This window comes from Vanessa cardui, chromosome 16, assembly GCF_905220365.1.
Source record: "Vanessa cardui chromosome 16, ilVanCard2.1, whole genome shotgun sequence".
Lineage (NCBI taxonomy): Eukaryota > Metazoa > Arthropoda > Insecta > Lepidoptera > Nymphalidae > Vanessa > Vanessa cardui.
This window is the reverse complement of record NC_061138.1, coordinates 12,921,342-12,938,444: the sequence shown is the minus strand read 5'-3', so window position 1 is coordinate 12,938,444 and position 17,103 is coordinate 12,921,342. Positions and strand designations below refer to the sequence as shown.

The window sequence follows — 17,103 nt, the reverse complement described above, 5'->3', positions numbered from 1 at the left end:
GACCAAAAGATAATTTGATTAATTATAAAAAAATACTACACCAAACAACATAAAAATTATAAAGGGATCACAATTATAAATGTTGAAAGATACAATTTGATAACATACATCTTTCAGAGTTTATGTGTCATGCATTAAACTTGTTTTGACTACTTAAATTTATACATAACACAGATTTTGCTTATTTAAATATATTACATATTTATCTACTTAATTACGGACCAAACATATTGTGTTAATATTCAATATGTTTATATATTATTATTACCAGGTTTATATGTTATAAAAAATATTCAAAGTTTTTACATTTTATGTGCTCAATTTATAATAGGTATATTATTTTAAACAATCTTTAATTATCTATATACAAAATGTGTTAACAAAAACGAAATTTAAATTATAATATCACACTAACAAATTCAACAATTAATCCACCCATTAATTCCGTCGTATGTAATCTCTAGGTAGGTAGGTAGGTAATGTGTGTACAGTGTGCAAAAGATACGGGTTATTTTTTATCGAAACCGAAAGTTATTTCTTGAACTGCGAGGTTAAGTTTCTGACGTCAGCTGTTTGTAATATTCAACGTAAATAGCACATTGCTCGCCTGAAAGAAAGCACAATAGTATAAAGATTAATACAATACATGGATATATTTTTTTGTATAATGATGACCTCTGTAATGTTTTTGATATTCGATCAGCTACAAGATCACATGGCATTAAAAGTTATGTAATAAGAACGTAATCAATGTTTTATTTGTGCATAATCATGCTCAGTTTAAAATATTTAATGTATCAACATTAAAAAAAAAATTGACACGAGGAATGCGATAAAATTGGTGTCGTGTTGAATATCGCTTCGTTTAACAAACTTATTAACAACATTCTTTTAAAGGATTTGTTGTATTAGTAACGACCCGCCCCGGCTTTACACGGGTGCTTACTGAATAATAAACATACTATTGTATGTCTTTATATACAAAGTTCACATTTTGTTGTCATTAGATAATACAAACCGCTATGTCCCTGCATTTTGAATCTGTATTATCTTCGAAATCTGTACATATTATATGAAGGTTACTTAGTCGGATAAGGATAAAAATGTTTATTGAGGGTTATTTCTTATATACAGACTGTTGACCTTTTTAAGATGTACAATACTGTAGTACACTATTTTTAATGCTTAGGATTCAGTCAGCGTTTACAATATAAGCGCATAAAATTTAGTTTTTTTTTTTTTTACGATAAAATATTAGAAGATTCTAAAATTATCAGTGTTTCTCTACTATATTATGCATGCATTATAAATTAAATATAAACCTACCTTTTAATCTACTTAAACAACCGCTTCGAAATCCGTTACGTAGTTTAAAGGATCTAAGCAGACATAAGTACAGACAGACAGCCGGAAGCGAGTGTTTTATACTATGTAGTGACATATATTATATGTGTAAGTTAATAAACCGTGATAAATAGATTAGATACGATTAAATACCGATAGGCACGTTTTTTCCAACAATATTTACATTAAAATTATAACATTATAAATTAGTTTTATGACGTAGCTTGACCGAGTTTGAAAGATTTCAAGTCCGGAGGCAACGAATATATTATTCAACGCAATAATTAAAAGTTGATTATAGTTTTACACATCAGTATTACAAGCCATATTATTAATTAATGTTAGCGAATTAAACATCAGGGTTTAAAAATACGTTTTTTGTTTTAGTTTTAAGTACCCTTTATCATTTTTTGTGGCCTAGAAAATGAATATAGAAAATTCCATGATGATCGATGCAAGTTTGGAAACTTTGTTGCATATTTACCTTTTACAAAGTTCGGGTTTCCTCTCAGCCGTTCGTTCCTGGCCACAAGCGCGTGGTACACCGCCATGAAGGCTGTAGGTTCGTTCCTCTCTTCTGCGTAGTGCTTGGCAGCTGACAGGAGCTTACGAGGGGGCATGTTCAGCCAAGTCGCTCCAGTCTGTTTAGCTGCACCGACAGCACTAATTGGCTCATTCCAACTTAGCAATACTTCTACTATTTCCTGGTGAAAAAAAAAATTGTACATTTATTTTCTCGCGATTTTTCCCACCTGCCTCGCTGGTTTGCGTGTTTGATTTCTTAGTCTGGGTAATAAGCGTTAGTAGGTATTTCTCTTGATTTGATTATTGAATATCATTCCAGAATTAGGTTGGTAATGACTAATGACACACTCGTGCTTTGATAATCATGTTCTAATTGCATTCCGACCGTACTGTATCGGATTATACGAGTGGTGGAGTGGCATACACGTTCACTGTTAAACCTCCACCACACTTAGCCGGACTCCGTTGGGTTTGGGCACTACGGATTACTTAGGAAATTCTTTGCAATTCTAGGTAAATTGGTAAAATATAAAATATCACCATAATTATCACTTGATTTATCTATGGTTTCTTAAAATATAAATAAGGATAAAAAATATTTTTTCTCACCCCGTAAGCTTTCAGTCGCCACATCATATCTAAGGCTATCTGTGCGGCTGCAGGGTCTATGTGCCCCAAGCTCAACAGCTGGCATGCCAGTGGCCTGGCGTCCCCCAGACAACCCCTCCGCACCAGCGAGCGGAGCCTGCCCCCCGCTCCCCGCGTCACCAGCGTCCGCACGCACAGCTCTGCTACCGGGTGCTGCACCACCATGTCGTGCCGCGAGAGAGACGCTAGGTAGGTTGTCACTACCTACGGAAGTGAAACAATTTCACTTTAATATGGATTTGGAAGAAATTAATTGAATATCGTCGTATAAAAATCGATGCGGACAGTCATAGTGACACTTTGGGAACTTACAACTCAATAGTTGTTGATGCGTTGCCAACCATTTGAACCAAGATGTTGTATTACTTTGTGCTTTTAATTTAGTCAGCACGTGCGCGCACACGTCGGCCTGCGACACGAGACACTCCCCTCACCTGCACCAGGCGCTCGTCGTCCGCGTGCGCGCACACGTCGGCCTGCGACACGAGACACTCCCCTCACCTGCACCAGGCGCTCGTCGTCCGCGTGCGCGCACACGTCGGCCTGCGACACGAGACACTCCCCTCACCTGCACCAGGCGCTCGTCGTCCGCGTGCGCGCACACGTCGGCCTGCGACACGAGACACTCCCCTCACCTGCACCAGGCGCTCGTCGTCCGCGTGCGCCTGCAGCGCGTGCGCGCACACGTCGGCCTGCGACACGAGACACTCCCCTCACCTGCACCAGGCGCTCGTCGTCCGCGTGCGCCCACACGTCGGCCTGCGACACGAGACACTCCCCTCACCTGCACCAGGCGCTCGTCGTCCGCGTGCGCCTGCAGCACGTGCGCGCACACGTCGGCCTGCGACACGAGACACTCCCCTCACCTGCACCAGGCGCTCGTCGTCCGCGTGCGCGCACACGTCGGCCTGCGACACGAGACACTCCCCTCACCTGCACCAGGCGCTCGTCGTCCGCGTGCGCCTGCAGCACGTGCGCGCACACGTCGGCCTGCGACACGAGACACTCCCCTCACCTGCACCAGGCGCTCGTCGTCCGCGTGCGCCTGCAGCACGTGCGCGCACACGTCGGCCTGCGACACGAGACACTCCCCTCACCTGCACCAGGCGCTCGTCGTCCGCGTGCGCGCACACGTCGGCCTGCGACACGAGACACTCCCCTCACCTGCACCAGGCGCTCGTCGTCCGCGTGCGCCTGCAGCACGTGCGCGCACACGTCGGCCTGCGACACGAGACACTCCCCTCACCTGCACCAGGCGCTCGTCGTCCGCGTGCGCCTGCAGCACGTGCGCGCACACGTCGGCCTGCGACACGAGACACTCCCCTCACCTGCACCAGGCGCTCGTCGTCCGCGTGCGCGCACACGTCGGCCTGCGACACGAGACACTCCCCTCACCTGCACCAGGCGCTCGTCGTCCGCGTGCGCCTGCAGCACGTGCGCGCACACGTCGGCCTGCGACACGAGACACTCCCCTCACCTGCACCAGGCGCTCGTCGTCCGCGTGCGCCTGCAGCACGTGCGCGCACACGTCGGCCTGCGACACGAGACACTCCCCTCACCTGCACCAGGCGCTCGTCGTCCGCGTGCGCGCACACGTCGGCCTGCGACACGAGACACTCCCCTCACCTGCACCAGGCGCTCGTCGTCCGCGTGCGCCTGCAGCACGTGCGCGCACACGTCGGCCTGCGACACGAGACACTCCCCTCACCTGCACCAGGCGCTCGTCGTCCGCGTGCGCCTGCAGCACGTGCGCGCACACGTCGGCCTGCGACACGAGACACTCCCCTCACCTGCACCAGGCGCTCGTCGTCCGCGTGCGCGCACACGTCGGCCTGCGACACGAGACACTCCCCTCACCTGCACCAGGCGCTCGTCGTCCGCGTGCGCCTGCAGCACGTGCGCGCACACGTCGGCCTGCGACACGAGACACTCCCCTCACCTGCACCAGGCGCTCGTCGTCCGCGTGCGCGCACACGTCGGCCTGCGACACGAGACACTCCCCTCACCTGCACCAGGCGCTCGTCGTCCGCGTGCGCCTGCAGCACGTGCGCGCACACGTCGGCCTGCGACACGAGACACTCCCCTCACCTGCACCAGGCGCTCGTCGTCCGCGTGCGCGCACACGTCGGCCTGCGACACGAGACACTCCCCTCACCTGCACCAGGCGCTCGTCGTCCGCGTGCGCCTGCAGCACGTGCGCGCACACGTCGGCCTGCGACACGAGACACTCCCCTCACCTGCACCAGGCGCTCGTCGTCCGCGTGCGCGCACACGTCGGCCTGCGACACGAGACACTCCCCTCACCTGCACCAGGCGCTCGTCGTCCGCGTGCGCCTGCAGCACGTGCGCGCACACGTCGGCCTGCGACACGAGACACTCCCCTCACCTGCACCAGGCGCTCGTCGTCCGCGTGCGCCTGCAGCACGTGCGCGCACACGTCGGCCTGCGACACGAGACACTCCCCTCACCTGCACCAGGCGCTCGTCGTCCGCGTGCGCCTGCAGCACGTGCGCGCACACGTCGGCCTGCGACACGAGACACTCCCCTCACCTGCACCAGGCGCTCGTCGTCCGCGTGCGCCTGCAGCACGTGCGCGCACACGTCGGCCTGCGACACGAGACACTCCCCTCACCTGCACCAGGCGCTCGTCGTCCGCGTGCGCGCACACGTCGGCCTGCGACACGAGACACTCCCCTCACCTGCACCAGGCGCTCGTCGTCCGCGTGCGCCTGCAGCACGTGCGCGCACACGTCGGCCTGCGACACGAGACACTCCCCTCACCTGCACCAGGCGCTCGTCGTCCGCGTGCGCGCACACGTCGGCCTGCGACACGAGACACTCCCCTCACCTGCACCAGGCGCTCGTCGTCCGCGTGCGCCTGCAGCACGTGCGCGCACACGTCGGCCTGCGACACGAGACACTCCCCTCACCTGCACCAGGCGCTCGTCGTCCGCGTGCGCGCACACGTCGGCCTGCGACACGAGACACTCCCCTCACCTGCACCAGGCGCTCGTCGTCCGCGTGCGCCTGCAGCACGTGCGCGCACACGTCGGCCTGCGACACGAGACACTCCCCTCACCTGCACCAGGCGCTCGTCGTCCGCGTGCGCCTGCAGCACGTGCGCGCACACGTCGGCCTGCGACACGAGACACTCCCCTCACCTGCACCAGGCGCTCGTCGTCCGCGTGCGCCTGCAGCACGTGCGCGCACACGTCGGCCTGCGACACGAGACACTCCCCTCACCTGCACCAGGCGCTCGTCGTCCGCGTGCGCGCACACGTCGGCCTGCGACACGAGACACTCCCCTCACCTGCACCCGGCGCTCGTCGTCCGCGTGCGCGCACACGTCGGCCTGCGACACGAGACACTCCCCTCACCTGCACCAGGCGCTCGTCGTCCGCGTGCGCCTGCAGCACGTGCGCGCACACGTCGGCCTGCGACACGAGACACTCCCCTCACCTGCACCAGGCGCTCGTCGTCCGCGTGCGCGCACACGTCGGCCTGCGACACGAGACACTCCCCTCACCTGCACCAGGCGCTCGTCGTCCGCGTGCGCCTGCAGCACGTGCGCGCACACGTCGGCCTGCGACACGAGACACTCCCCTCACCTGCACCAGGCGCTCGTCGTCCGCGTGCGCCTGCAGCACGTGCGCGCACACGTCGGCCTGCGACACGAGACACTCCCCTCACCTGCACCAGGCGCTCGTCGTCCGCGTGCGCCTGCAGCACGTGCGCGCACACGTCGGCCTGCGACACGAGACACTCCCCTCACCTGCACCAGGCGCTCGTCGTCCGCGTGCGCCTGCAGCACGTGCGCGCACACGTCGGCCTGCGACACGAGACACTCCCCTCACCTGCACCAGGCGCTCGTCGTCCGCGTGCGCGCACACGTCGGCCTGCGACACGAGACACTCCCCTCACCTGCACCAGGCGCTCGTCGTCCGCGTGCGCCTGCAGCACGTGCGCGCACACGTCGGCCTGCGACACGAGACACTCCCCTCACCTGCACCAGGCGCTCGTCGTCCGCGTGCGCCTGCAGCACGTGCGCGCACACGTCGGCCTGCGACACGAGACACTCCCCTCACCTGCACCAGGCGCTCGTCGTCCGCGTGCGCCTGCAGCACGTGCGCGCACACGTCGGCCTGCGACACGAGACACTCCCCTCACCTGCACCAGGCGCTCGTCGTCCGCGTGCGCGCACACGTCGGCCTGCGACACGAGACACTCCCCTCACCTGCACCAGGCGCTCGTCGTCCGCGTGCGCCTGCAGCACGTGCGCGCACACGTCGGCCTGCGACACGAGACACTCCCCTCACCTGCACCAGGCGCTCGTCGTCCGCGTGCGCGCACACGTCGGCCTGCGACACGAGACACTCCCCTCACCTGCACCAGGCGCTCGTCGTCCGCGTGCGCCTGCAGCACGTGCGCGTACACGTCGGCCTGCGACACGAGACACTCCCCTCACCTGCACCAGGCGCTCGTCGTCCGCGTGCGCCTGCAGCACGTGCGCGCACACGTCGGCCTGCGACACGAGACACTCCCCTCACCTGCACCAGGCGCTCGTCGTCCGCGTGCGCCTGCAGCACGTGCGCGCATACGTCGGCCTGCGACACGAGGACGGGGAAGTGCGTCGGTGCGCGCACGAGTGCCGCCTGTCCAGCTGTGTTCCGCGCCACCTCCAGGTCAGCCCATTTCCTGTTACGCGATACATGTTGGTTAAAACAAATACCAACCTAGGACGACAAAATTAGGTAAACTTGATTCATTTATTGTTAAATAAACAAGGATGTCGATTTAACATAAGCCTTACCTGTACACGGAGTTTATTTCGTCAAAAGCCTTCGTCAGTTGCACGAGGTAAGTCCCAGCGTCGCTGACGAGTTGATTCAGTATCCTATAAATAGTCTCCTTCCCATTTTGGCGTCTCAACAACGTCGCCACTATTTTGGGTACTTCGTCTTTGGGAACCTGAAGGATATTTCAAAAATATATTTTAATTAATATAACCCTAGGCCAAATCAAGAGCTCGACAATTTTTTTAATTATGTATTCGTTGTTGTTAGTTTATTATATAGGTGAAAATATTCTAAGTTGTTAAACTTAAAATGACACTCATAGTAAGTTTCCACTCCACTATAATAAAGAAAAGTATTTGAAAAGTTATTTTAGTCGTTGGCTAATATAATAATAATATGTCACTAATTTTATTTAAAAAAAGTATAATTACCGAGTGTGCGAGGCCGGAAAGTATAAGATTGACTCTCCATAGACAACCGAGACGAGCGTCTATAACATAGTCCGGTTGAAATACAACCCAGTTTCCCGAATCTGGCTGTTTATTAAGGATATGGATGAAATAGAATTGATGACTAGGATAATGATTATGAAGACATAAAAAAATCCGGCTCGAAGGACCAATATTACTCAATCATACAATTAGTTGTATATATATTGTATGAAACATGTATTAAAGTGGGGCGGCAGAATATCTTTTCTCCAATTACATATATGCAAAAAATATATAATATATCAGCCCCAAATCTGTAATTTTGTCCATAAACTTGACATAAAACTCACAAAAAAATATAGTAATATTGTAGATAAATATACAAATACAACATTTCGATATTAAACGACATATAAGACACAATATCTTTGACTATCTTTTTTTTGGAAGATTATCGCTCTCAATTTTCTTCTTGGGGCCAGTATGCCAAAGTAGACCCATTGCCCCAAACTGGGGCTGACAACATAGTATGTTCGATATATGTTCGAAAATAGCATTTTCATATTAACATTTACTTAGCAAGGATACACATTGGACAGGGCTGATCATCTACAACAGCTGGTTTCATAGAGATTCCTTGCACTATTGGAATGTGAATAACTATATTATTTTCTGGCTTTGATTCCTCCATTATGTCGAATATTTGTGAAGTTTGACTGGACTGTGAAATAAATAATATTCAAATTAAATTCACCCACTGATAATTATTTACAATCAAAAATAAATAAAAATGTTTACAAAGTCTAGTAAGTAAGAAATTAGAAATAGCTAATGTATAAATCATTGCCTATTGGAATCGTAAAAAGACTATTGAAAACATTTTTCAGTCCAGTAAAGGCAAAAAGCTTGGGTGTTATATATTTAAAAAATGTGTTTACACTATTCCTTCAATCTCAACATTAAAATAAATATATATTGATATTTATATTACTGAAAAATGTAAGTTGACAGTTATTATATAAGCAATTTCAAAATTTCTTACTGAAAAGTTTAGTCTACTTGCCTATATATAGTTACAATTATTTATATGTTAGTAATACCTGATGATGTATGACAAGCAGTTGGTCTATAACGCTAACGGCAAACCGGCCAACTAATCCAGTCTTTAAGACATGTTGTGTTGCACCTCCCCCAGATATGGGTATCAGCCAAACCTGAAAATTTGTGAATGCTTATTTTTTTATAGAATCTATTTATATAGAGTAATACAGTCAGTCATTGTTTTTTGACCATATTGAATGAAATGTTGTTCTTCTCCTATCATTATTAATAAAATTTGTGGTAAAGGGAATACTTCTGTCGGTCCCGCGGCAGGTGTAGGGGTTGAGCTGTCAGCATGTCGGAATAGCGCACACCACGCCCCGCCGCACAGCCGCAGCACGAACACGTCACGCTCCACCACCGGCCGTGACCACTCCACTGCATAAAAACAATTAGAAAGTTTGACTAAACTATTTTAGAGTAAAAGTGAAAAAAAATCAGACTCATTAAGGAAAATATATAGGATCCAAAAGAGATGATTCTGAAAGAATATGTCAAGAGATAGAGATGAATGAAAATCTCGTGAAAAAACATAGGTGTGGGACTACAACTAAGCGAATGATTACCTGTCTATTAGTCTGCTACTGACATGTAGCAATTGGAGTCAATATTTGTATATTGACTCTCATTCCTCCATATAAATGAGTAAAAATATGAGCCTCCTCATAATGATTGTATAATATATTAATAATGTTATATGCCTTAGTTACACTGGTTCACACTTCAAACCAGTATATTATAAATGGGTAATATCTACCTAGATAGACTAATAAGGCTTCCTACCAATTAAAATGATGTTTGAACAACCACATAAAATCTGTGACTTACCTTCTAATTTTTGCAGTTTGCTAATGGTGGAATTACTTAATGAGAATGGTTGTAACAAAGCACCATTGTTGCCAGCCAGCAGGATGATATTGCTTTGAGCGCACCATGAGAACCAGGCACCACTGAAAATTGAAATAAAAAAACATAAGTAATTTATATTTGTCTCTAAAAAATTACAAATTTCAAATTAAACTATTAAATTGAATATGGTATAAATTAAATATACTAATAGTATAACTGTAAACAAAAAAGCGACAAACTGTGCTAATAATTACCTGAATGAAATGTTTTTTAAAGTCTTCAACTGTTTCTTTTCCGGTAAAACTTGTAATAATTCAACACCATGGTCAGTTATGAAGGCTATCTCGTTAACCTTGGGCCACACAAAACCTAGTATCTTTGCATTTTTCCATTTGCATGTATGGGAATACTCTACGTTAGTTGGAGCAAGGTCTTTAAAGTTAACAAATTCTACAGTTGCATTCTGACCCTCTAGGTTCCTTTGTATTGCAAGTATATTGTGATCAGGTGAAAATTTTATTGAAATTATTGGTCCTTTATCCTCCATTCGGAAGGAAGTGCTTTTTGAATCATCCATTCCATTTACAGTGACTCCTGTCACACCCCCAGATCTAACAGTAAAAACCTGAAACACAGTTACACACAATTCTCAATGACAATTTTGTCAGTAGAGTTGTCTAATTATCATAAATCAACTCATATCTTATTTCATCATGAATTAACGCAAGTGTCCAAAGAAATGAAAAATAAATGACTTTGATTCAACATTCGTATAAACTTTTACAAAACTGTATATGTTTCTCATATTCGTAAGGCGTGTAAAATAAATATTATAGTAACTAATTACTTCTCCATTTGTGTCGTCAAAAAATACGTTGGTCACAGGGCTATCGGCGTCAAACCTTTTGGGCTGATCAGAGAGGCTCAAATAGTACTCATCACTGTCTTTTAAGCTAAATTTTGCCATTATTTTATATTATTTATAAATTAACAAACAGCACTATTGTGATATCAAAAATTGAAATCTTGTTTTGATTTTTTGTTTTGATAACATATGATACTGAATGTCAAAAACTGATATGTCAATGTCAAGGTATGTTACTTCGTTTTATGCATAGCAATAATTTGAGCTTTGATAATTCTAAATCTATTCTGAATTTTAATTTACAGTAAAATGTCTTACTTTACAATCACACCATAGTGAATATTATTACTAATAAGTAAGCCTGTAATACAATAAGTGTTAAATATCTTTTTCTTTATTTATTGAAAAAAAAGACATATTATTTAAAATAATATATTATAAACTAATACATTTTTTATCAATGCAATTTTATAAGTAAATATATTCTTAGTATTTTTTCATTTTATTGATTCTTATTAATGCTTGCTACTCAGTGCTAGAGCGCTAAATAAAATGCTATTGCTATGGTAACAGTAAACAAAACAATTACTTTGAAGACTATAATAGTAATAATGTCCAAATAATCTTTGATTTGTTAGTATATTTCTATATCTTTTGTCATTTGTAAAATACCTAATTAATATCAAAGGTAATAGAATCATAACTATTATCTTTATATAGAAAGGAAAAATAAAATATAAAATACGTAGTGAAGGCAATTGAGTTGTAGTATTAATTTTAAGTTTTGTTGTTTTAAAATAGAAAACGATGACTGAAGACATCAAATCATATTCAACTCAAAATGATTCAGGTAAAAGTGGTAGTGAAGAATATTACGAAATAAGTCAGGAGTTAATGGAAGAATCTATATTGTCGCCAAAGTCACCAATGATACCTATTAAGGAATATGATTTCTTTGTACAATATGATGTAGGAAAGAAAATAAAAGTACCAAAAAAGAAAAAAAGAAAAAAGCAGGAAACGCCAAATAAACTAATGGATGTATTGAACACTGAACTTTCAGCAAAACCTCTTTTTATTGAAAGTAATATTATAATATTGGATTATAAAAAAGAGTATAAAAAATATTTAGCAAATAATTTCTTCTCGAATAAAACATCGGTGTTTAAAGAATCTAGAGACATGGCTATAGAAAACGGGTAATTTCATATTATATTGAAGACCTTACTATAAAGATATAAATATTCTATTATATATAGCACATACTATTTTTTGCGACTTTTTGTTTTTATTTTAAAATTGTAGCATTTACTGTTATAATCTATTCATGTTTTAGTTTTTTTCCAATTAACAAGATGTATATTTATTTTTATTGAAAGTTTATAATGTTAATGATGTCTATAAGTGAATTGTCTTCATTTTGTCGTCATAATATTTTGCAGATTTATGAGAACTAAATCTGTTAAAATCAGTCCAATATTTCCTCGTGTTCTTGAAGCCACTTTAAGCAAGAATAAAACTATTCAGGTTCAATATGTGGAACCTTCGCTTTTTACTGACGTGATAACTGAGTATTTAGAAACGGAGACTAAGCAAAACCCCAAATTTTTAGACATTATATTAAGAAATATCAAATTTAAACATCATCATCAATTTAATTTGGAAACATTACTCTATACACATCTAGTATATTTCTATAATGAGTATGAATTAATTAAAAAGTCTTTAAAGGAGTTCGAAAAAAACATCGAAGTTAATAGAAGAACAAGAAAGAGTTTGAAAGATCGATTAATTGAAATAAGTCCAGATAGTAAAGATGACATCAGATTTGATAAAAGTTTATTAAAATACACAAAACTTATGTTAGAATTTAAAGAAAAATATCTCTTTGCCTTAAATAAAGAAAAGGAAATTGTTCACAAGTTATTGTCTTTGTGGTCTGATATTGAAATGATAAGAGAAATATCGAAAAGTGTTTACACTGATTGTAAATTAGAATTATTACGTATTGAAATGGAGGAGAGTGAATTTCAAAAAATGTGGTCTACAACTTTTGAAATTGAGTACTCAGATTTGATTATACAAATTGAATACGATTATATAGTGCAATATATAAAATATAAAGAATCAAAACAAGCTACTAATTCTGAGAACACTAAAGGAAAAAGTAAGGCATCAAAACCTAAACTGAGCATTGACTATGACGAGTTGAAAGTACAAGTAGAAGAGATTGTAAATAACATAATGCCGAAAAATCGGATTGAAATACTATTGAAGAAGGATAAAACTATATTAACTCAACCCGATATTAAAAGAAAAAGTTCGGCTGTAACTAACATGTACTACTTTAAAGTTTTTGTCGATGATGTCTTCGTATGTGAATCAGATCACTACATAAATGAAAATAGTAAATTTGACATAGATTTTACAGAGTCTTTGTCTATAGAAATTTTGCCACAAAATTTATATTTAAAAATAATTTTATTCGAAAATAATGAAGACGTATCGTTTTTTAAAGTAGATCTATTTGATATAAAGAGAAATACAAATGAATCGAGTTTCATCAATCATAATTTCAGCTATTACAAAAGTGTAGGACCAACTGATAAAAAAATCGGCAGTGGTTATGATATAAAAGAGATTTGTTCGAAGAATAAAGCTAGATTAAAATCGAGTAATATTTTCAAAGGAAAATTATGGTCGATGTGCGAAGTAAATATTAAATTAGGCTGGAATGAAAAACTTAATGACAATCATCGCGAATCAATCAAAAGTTTGATCAAAATCGGGAGTCAACTTAAGCGATTTATGCACAACATAAATAAACCTAATATACACGACTTAACGGAGATAATAAATGTTTTATATGAAAATAATGTCGAGAAAGATGATAATATAATGAATGCACTAAGAGACATTTGCAAGGAAACTGTTAGGAAACATGAAATATTTAGTATCAACGAAGACAGTCCAGATTTTAATAGATTTAAATTATTACTTTTAAGAAATAATGGCGGATTTGTTAATATAAAGAATAAAGCTATTCCTTTATTCACTAGTCAAATTTCTACTGAGCAATTAGCCTGCTTAGAAAACACTGAAGAGAAAGATTATCGCCATTTTAAAAAGGACACAGAAATGGATGCAATTGATTTGCAAAGATACATAGGAATGAAATTTGTGGAAAAATTAAATAAAAACCTCACGGATAACTTAAATCTGTTTCTTATGAAGAAAACACTTAAGGATGTAGTGAGAGATTTAGGAGATGTTGGCATTGGGTAAGGAGCTATCTATTTATGTTGCGTATTGTGTAGAGGATATTTAATGTTTGGAATAATAGTGTGATAAGTTTAAAAAGTCAAAATTTTTAACGGAAGGTTTATTTTTAGAAGTTTTTTATTTAACCAAGCGGATATGTCTCTGGTTGCAAATTCAAACATCACAAAACAAAAACTTTTAAAGGAATGTTTAGTTGAGGAACAAGAAATACAAATACACATTCTGAGAGCATTCAATTTAACAGATCGGAGCACCTCTTTATTAACAGAAGAAATAAATGACGACGATAATATAGCTGGTAAGAAGATTTACCTTAGTTTATGATATTATTTTATACCTTTTGCCAAATAATATGACTTTATAGGATTCAAAGTAAGGTCTTTGAGGCCGTTTGTAAGCTTAAGTTATCGTGGCGTGTCTGCTCAAACGTCAACGGCTATTGGATGTCATCCAACCTGGAACTACACTGTTAAACTTAAAACAAAGTATGTATTAAATAAATAAATACTGTAAATACATAAAGTTATTACATAAGAATATTATTATTAACAACGATGCCTGGATCTAATAAGTTACATTTATTTTAGATTTGAACCACTGTCGTCTATACATATAAACATATATGATGAATGCAAAGATAATGTAACTGAAATGTATTCCGAAGATCAATCTACACAAAGTACAGTTCATTATAGAAGAACTAACAAATGGCTAGGAGCGATAAGCGTCCCTCTACATGCTGTCCTAAATGTAGGCAGTGTAAGTTGTTGGAATGTTATTTTAAATTGATTAATCATTGAACATTTATTTAAAGATAGAGGTTTTTTCAGATATGTGGAACGTTTAAAATAAACACGCCACCTATGGCATTTGGTTACGAAAGTGTGTCATCAAAAGATGATCAACCTCTCCTTCCGGAAGTAATGCAGCTTATGAAAAAAGATACGTCTCTTTTAACTATTCGAATTACAACCACTCTTTCTCATTTGGGGGGATGTCAAACGTATTGTCAGCCAGTACCAACTCATCCTCAAGATGACTTTGTCATACAACACTTGAATGAATTCGTCACTGATTATGTTAATGATTATCCGACGAGAAATATTTCGTTAACATTCATTGACAGTGGCGGTAGGAATAAATGTGTTGCAGAGTTTCTCCAATCTATACCCATACCGGTTTACGAACCACCGTCAGACCCCAAAAGAGCTGAATCTGCACTATCAAAAAGTTCAGGTCATTCGAAGAGTTCTTCTTCAAAAAGCAGCGGCTTCGAGGCTTGGAAGAACGAAGGAAACGAACTAGCGAAGAGTATAGATGCAGTAGTAAGATATGTCTCGCTAATACCAACGTATGATGTCTCCGAATCTCATGTTGTTACGTTAATGGGAGTGGTAAATACTTCATTGTTTTCGTTTACGTAGATGCACGAAACTATTAACTATAAAATAAAGCAAATTTGGGAGTTATACATCCGTCTCTTTAATTATTGCTATAGAAAATAGGCCTAAGTCTAGGTCCATCTAATTTATAAGGTTTTGTAGTAATCATTATTGACGACCTCCGTGGTCGAATGGTGTGTACACCGGTTTTCATGGGTACGTCACTCTGAGGTTCCGGGTTCGATTCCCGGCCGAGTCGATGTAGATTACCATAAGTTTTCTAAGTTGTCGTGGGGTCTGGGTGTTTGTGGGTCCGTCGTTACTTCTGATTTCCATAACACAAGTGCTTCAGCTACTTACATTGGGATCAGAGAAATGTATGTGATGTTGTCTCATATTTATATATTTATATTTATTATTATAACTGAACAAATTATTTTCAGGAGTTGTTAAAACTTCTGTACGGTTCTCCATTGGATCACACAATTCTATTAGCGAGCTACTTTATGAATTTGGGAATTAAATGTTGGGTCATAATTGGTTTTGGATTACCTCGCGGTCAAAGCAGTTATGTTCTCGTCAAATACTTTAAAAATAAAGTGCTCACAGTTAACGACCAGATAAAAACTGGTGGAATATTTAAAAAAACTGACGGATACATTTGGTATATATATGATGCGGTATCAGGAGAAAGATTTGAATTGAGGGAAATTGGATGTCCCCTGAAAATAGTCAGCTACGTTTTTGATAGTGAAAATGTGATTACATTTTTTTATCTCATACATTATAATGTTAAGGATTTTGTTATATTGTTTTTTTCTGAATTTTTCAGATTTGGGTTAATACTCAAGCATCACAATCTTGTGAGAGAATGTCGTTTGATTTTTCCATTTCATCAGATTGGCAAAGTGTGAGAATATTTTAATTTATATTTAGTATGTACTTTAAAATTATCAAAACGTTGTCAGTTTTAATACGATAAATATAGATTGCCTTTAGATGGTAAAAAATAATGTGACTAAGACCTTTAAAAACCTTAATAATAGTTTAGACTATTCTTCTTATATTTTAGGTATTTGACAAGCCTCTATTTGTAACAAGACCAATAACAATTGACAGTTTATACAGCAAACCGGGTGATGTGGAAAATCTGCGAATGAATTTAGAAACAAAGATTAAGAGTAAAATACAGAAGTGGCGGTCACACATTAAAACTATTTGGAACAGGTGATGCCTTGATGTTCAGTAAAACAAAAAATCACAATAAAAATAAGTTACAATTTCACAATGGAAAGTGTAGAAAGACTAATCAGGTTAAATTACAGATATTGCAGTAGTCTGTTAAAAGAAATGCTTCCGCATTACGAGTATTGGGCTTTTAATCCATCGGAAGCTCGACCTAACCTTGGAAATAGACTGAAACAATTAACAGCCACTTACAAAGTAAGTGAACTAGAACCTATAGATTAAAAATAAACAATGACGTCATCTTACGATACTTTAGTTATTTTAGTAATTGCAAAAAATATACCAAATTTGTTTTTTCCTTAGATCTTCGGATTCCCGCTCAATATGCCGTATATTAACACAAAGCTTATTATCTCCAGCGTTAAATCTACATCAATACACTTAAACGATGATCCTAACGTCGAGTTTGGTCTCGGCGTGGATGTATACGCGTATCCTAATAATGTTTTAAGCGTATGGGTATTTTTAGCTTGTATCACAAGACTATAAAGGAAGTAATTAGAAATATTGCATAATATTTATTAAATAAGTAAGTAATTAAGGTTTTTTACAACTTTAATAGAGCACTTTCATAACTTAGCTGCTTGAAATATCAGCTAAGCTATTAACGTCATCCCGTTTTACTTTATGGT

The 17,103-nt window shown here is 41.7% G+C and overlaps 2 protein-coding genes across 11 annotated transcripts; one reads left to right on the top strand and one right to left on the bottom strand.

Moving 5' to 3' along the window:
* Window positions 1-30: 30 nt before the first annotated feature.
* Window positions 31-10,749, bottom strand: LOC124536544 (regulator of MON1-CCZ1 complex). 10 transcript variants are annotated; one of them, XM_047113116.1, is made up of 12 exons: window positions 10,542-10,749; window positions 9,949-10,319; window positions 9,674-9,795; window positions 9,099-9,223; window positions 8,845-8,958; window positions 8,333-8,465; window positions 7,745-7,845; window positions 7,328-7,485; window positions 7,065-7,212; window positions 2,479-2,721; window positions 1,829-2,048; window positions 31-607 (listed from the first exon to the last, which is right to left on the bottom strand). In XM_047113116.1, the coding sequence occupies exons 1-12, from the start codon at window positions 10,659-10,661 to the stop codon at window positions 552-554; spliced, it is 1,911 nt and encodes a 636-aa protein (XP_046969072.1). In that variant the 5' UTR covers window positions 10,662-10,749; the 3' UTR covers window positions 31-551. The 10 variants fall into 10 exon arrangements, 3 of the variants coding, with proteins under 3 accessions (XP_046969072.1, XP_046969073.1, XP_046969074.1); XR_006966886.1 differs by lacking the exons at window positions 31-607; window positions 1,829-2,048; window positions 2,479-2,721 and adding exons at window positions 4,998-5,447; window positions 5,515-5,827; window positions 6,126-6,839 and having other exon boundaries at window positions 6,989-7,212; XR_006966885.1 differs by lacking the exons at window positions 31-607; window positions 1,829-2,048; window positions 2,479-2,721 and adding exons at window positions 4,998-5,827; window positions 6,126-6,371; window positions 6,439-6,839 and having other exon boundaries at window positions 6,989-7,212.
* Window positions 10,750-13,883: 3,134 nt separating this feature from the next.
* On the top strand, window positions 13,884-17,060 carry LOC124536546 (coiled-coil and C2 domain-containing protein 2A). The gene is made up of 9 exons (XM_047113120.1): window positions 13,884-14,139; window positions 14,206-14,326; window positions 14,429-14,600; window positions 14,672-15,235; window positions 15,667-15,981; window positions 16,056-16,133; window positions 16,296-16,450; window positions 16,549-16,666; window positions 16,775-17,060. Exons 1-9 carry the CDS (start codon window positions 13,977-13,979, stop codon window positions 16,958-16,960), a joined length of 1,872 nt encoding a protein of 623 aa, XP_046969076.1. The 5' UTR covers window positions 13,884-13,976; the 3' UTR covers window positions 16,961-17,060.
* Window positions 17,061-17,103: the final 43 nt, after the last annotated feature.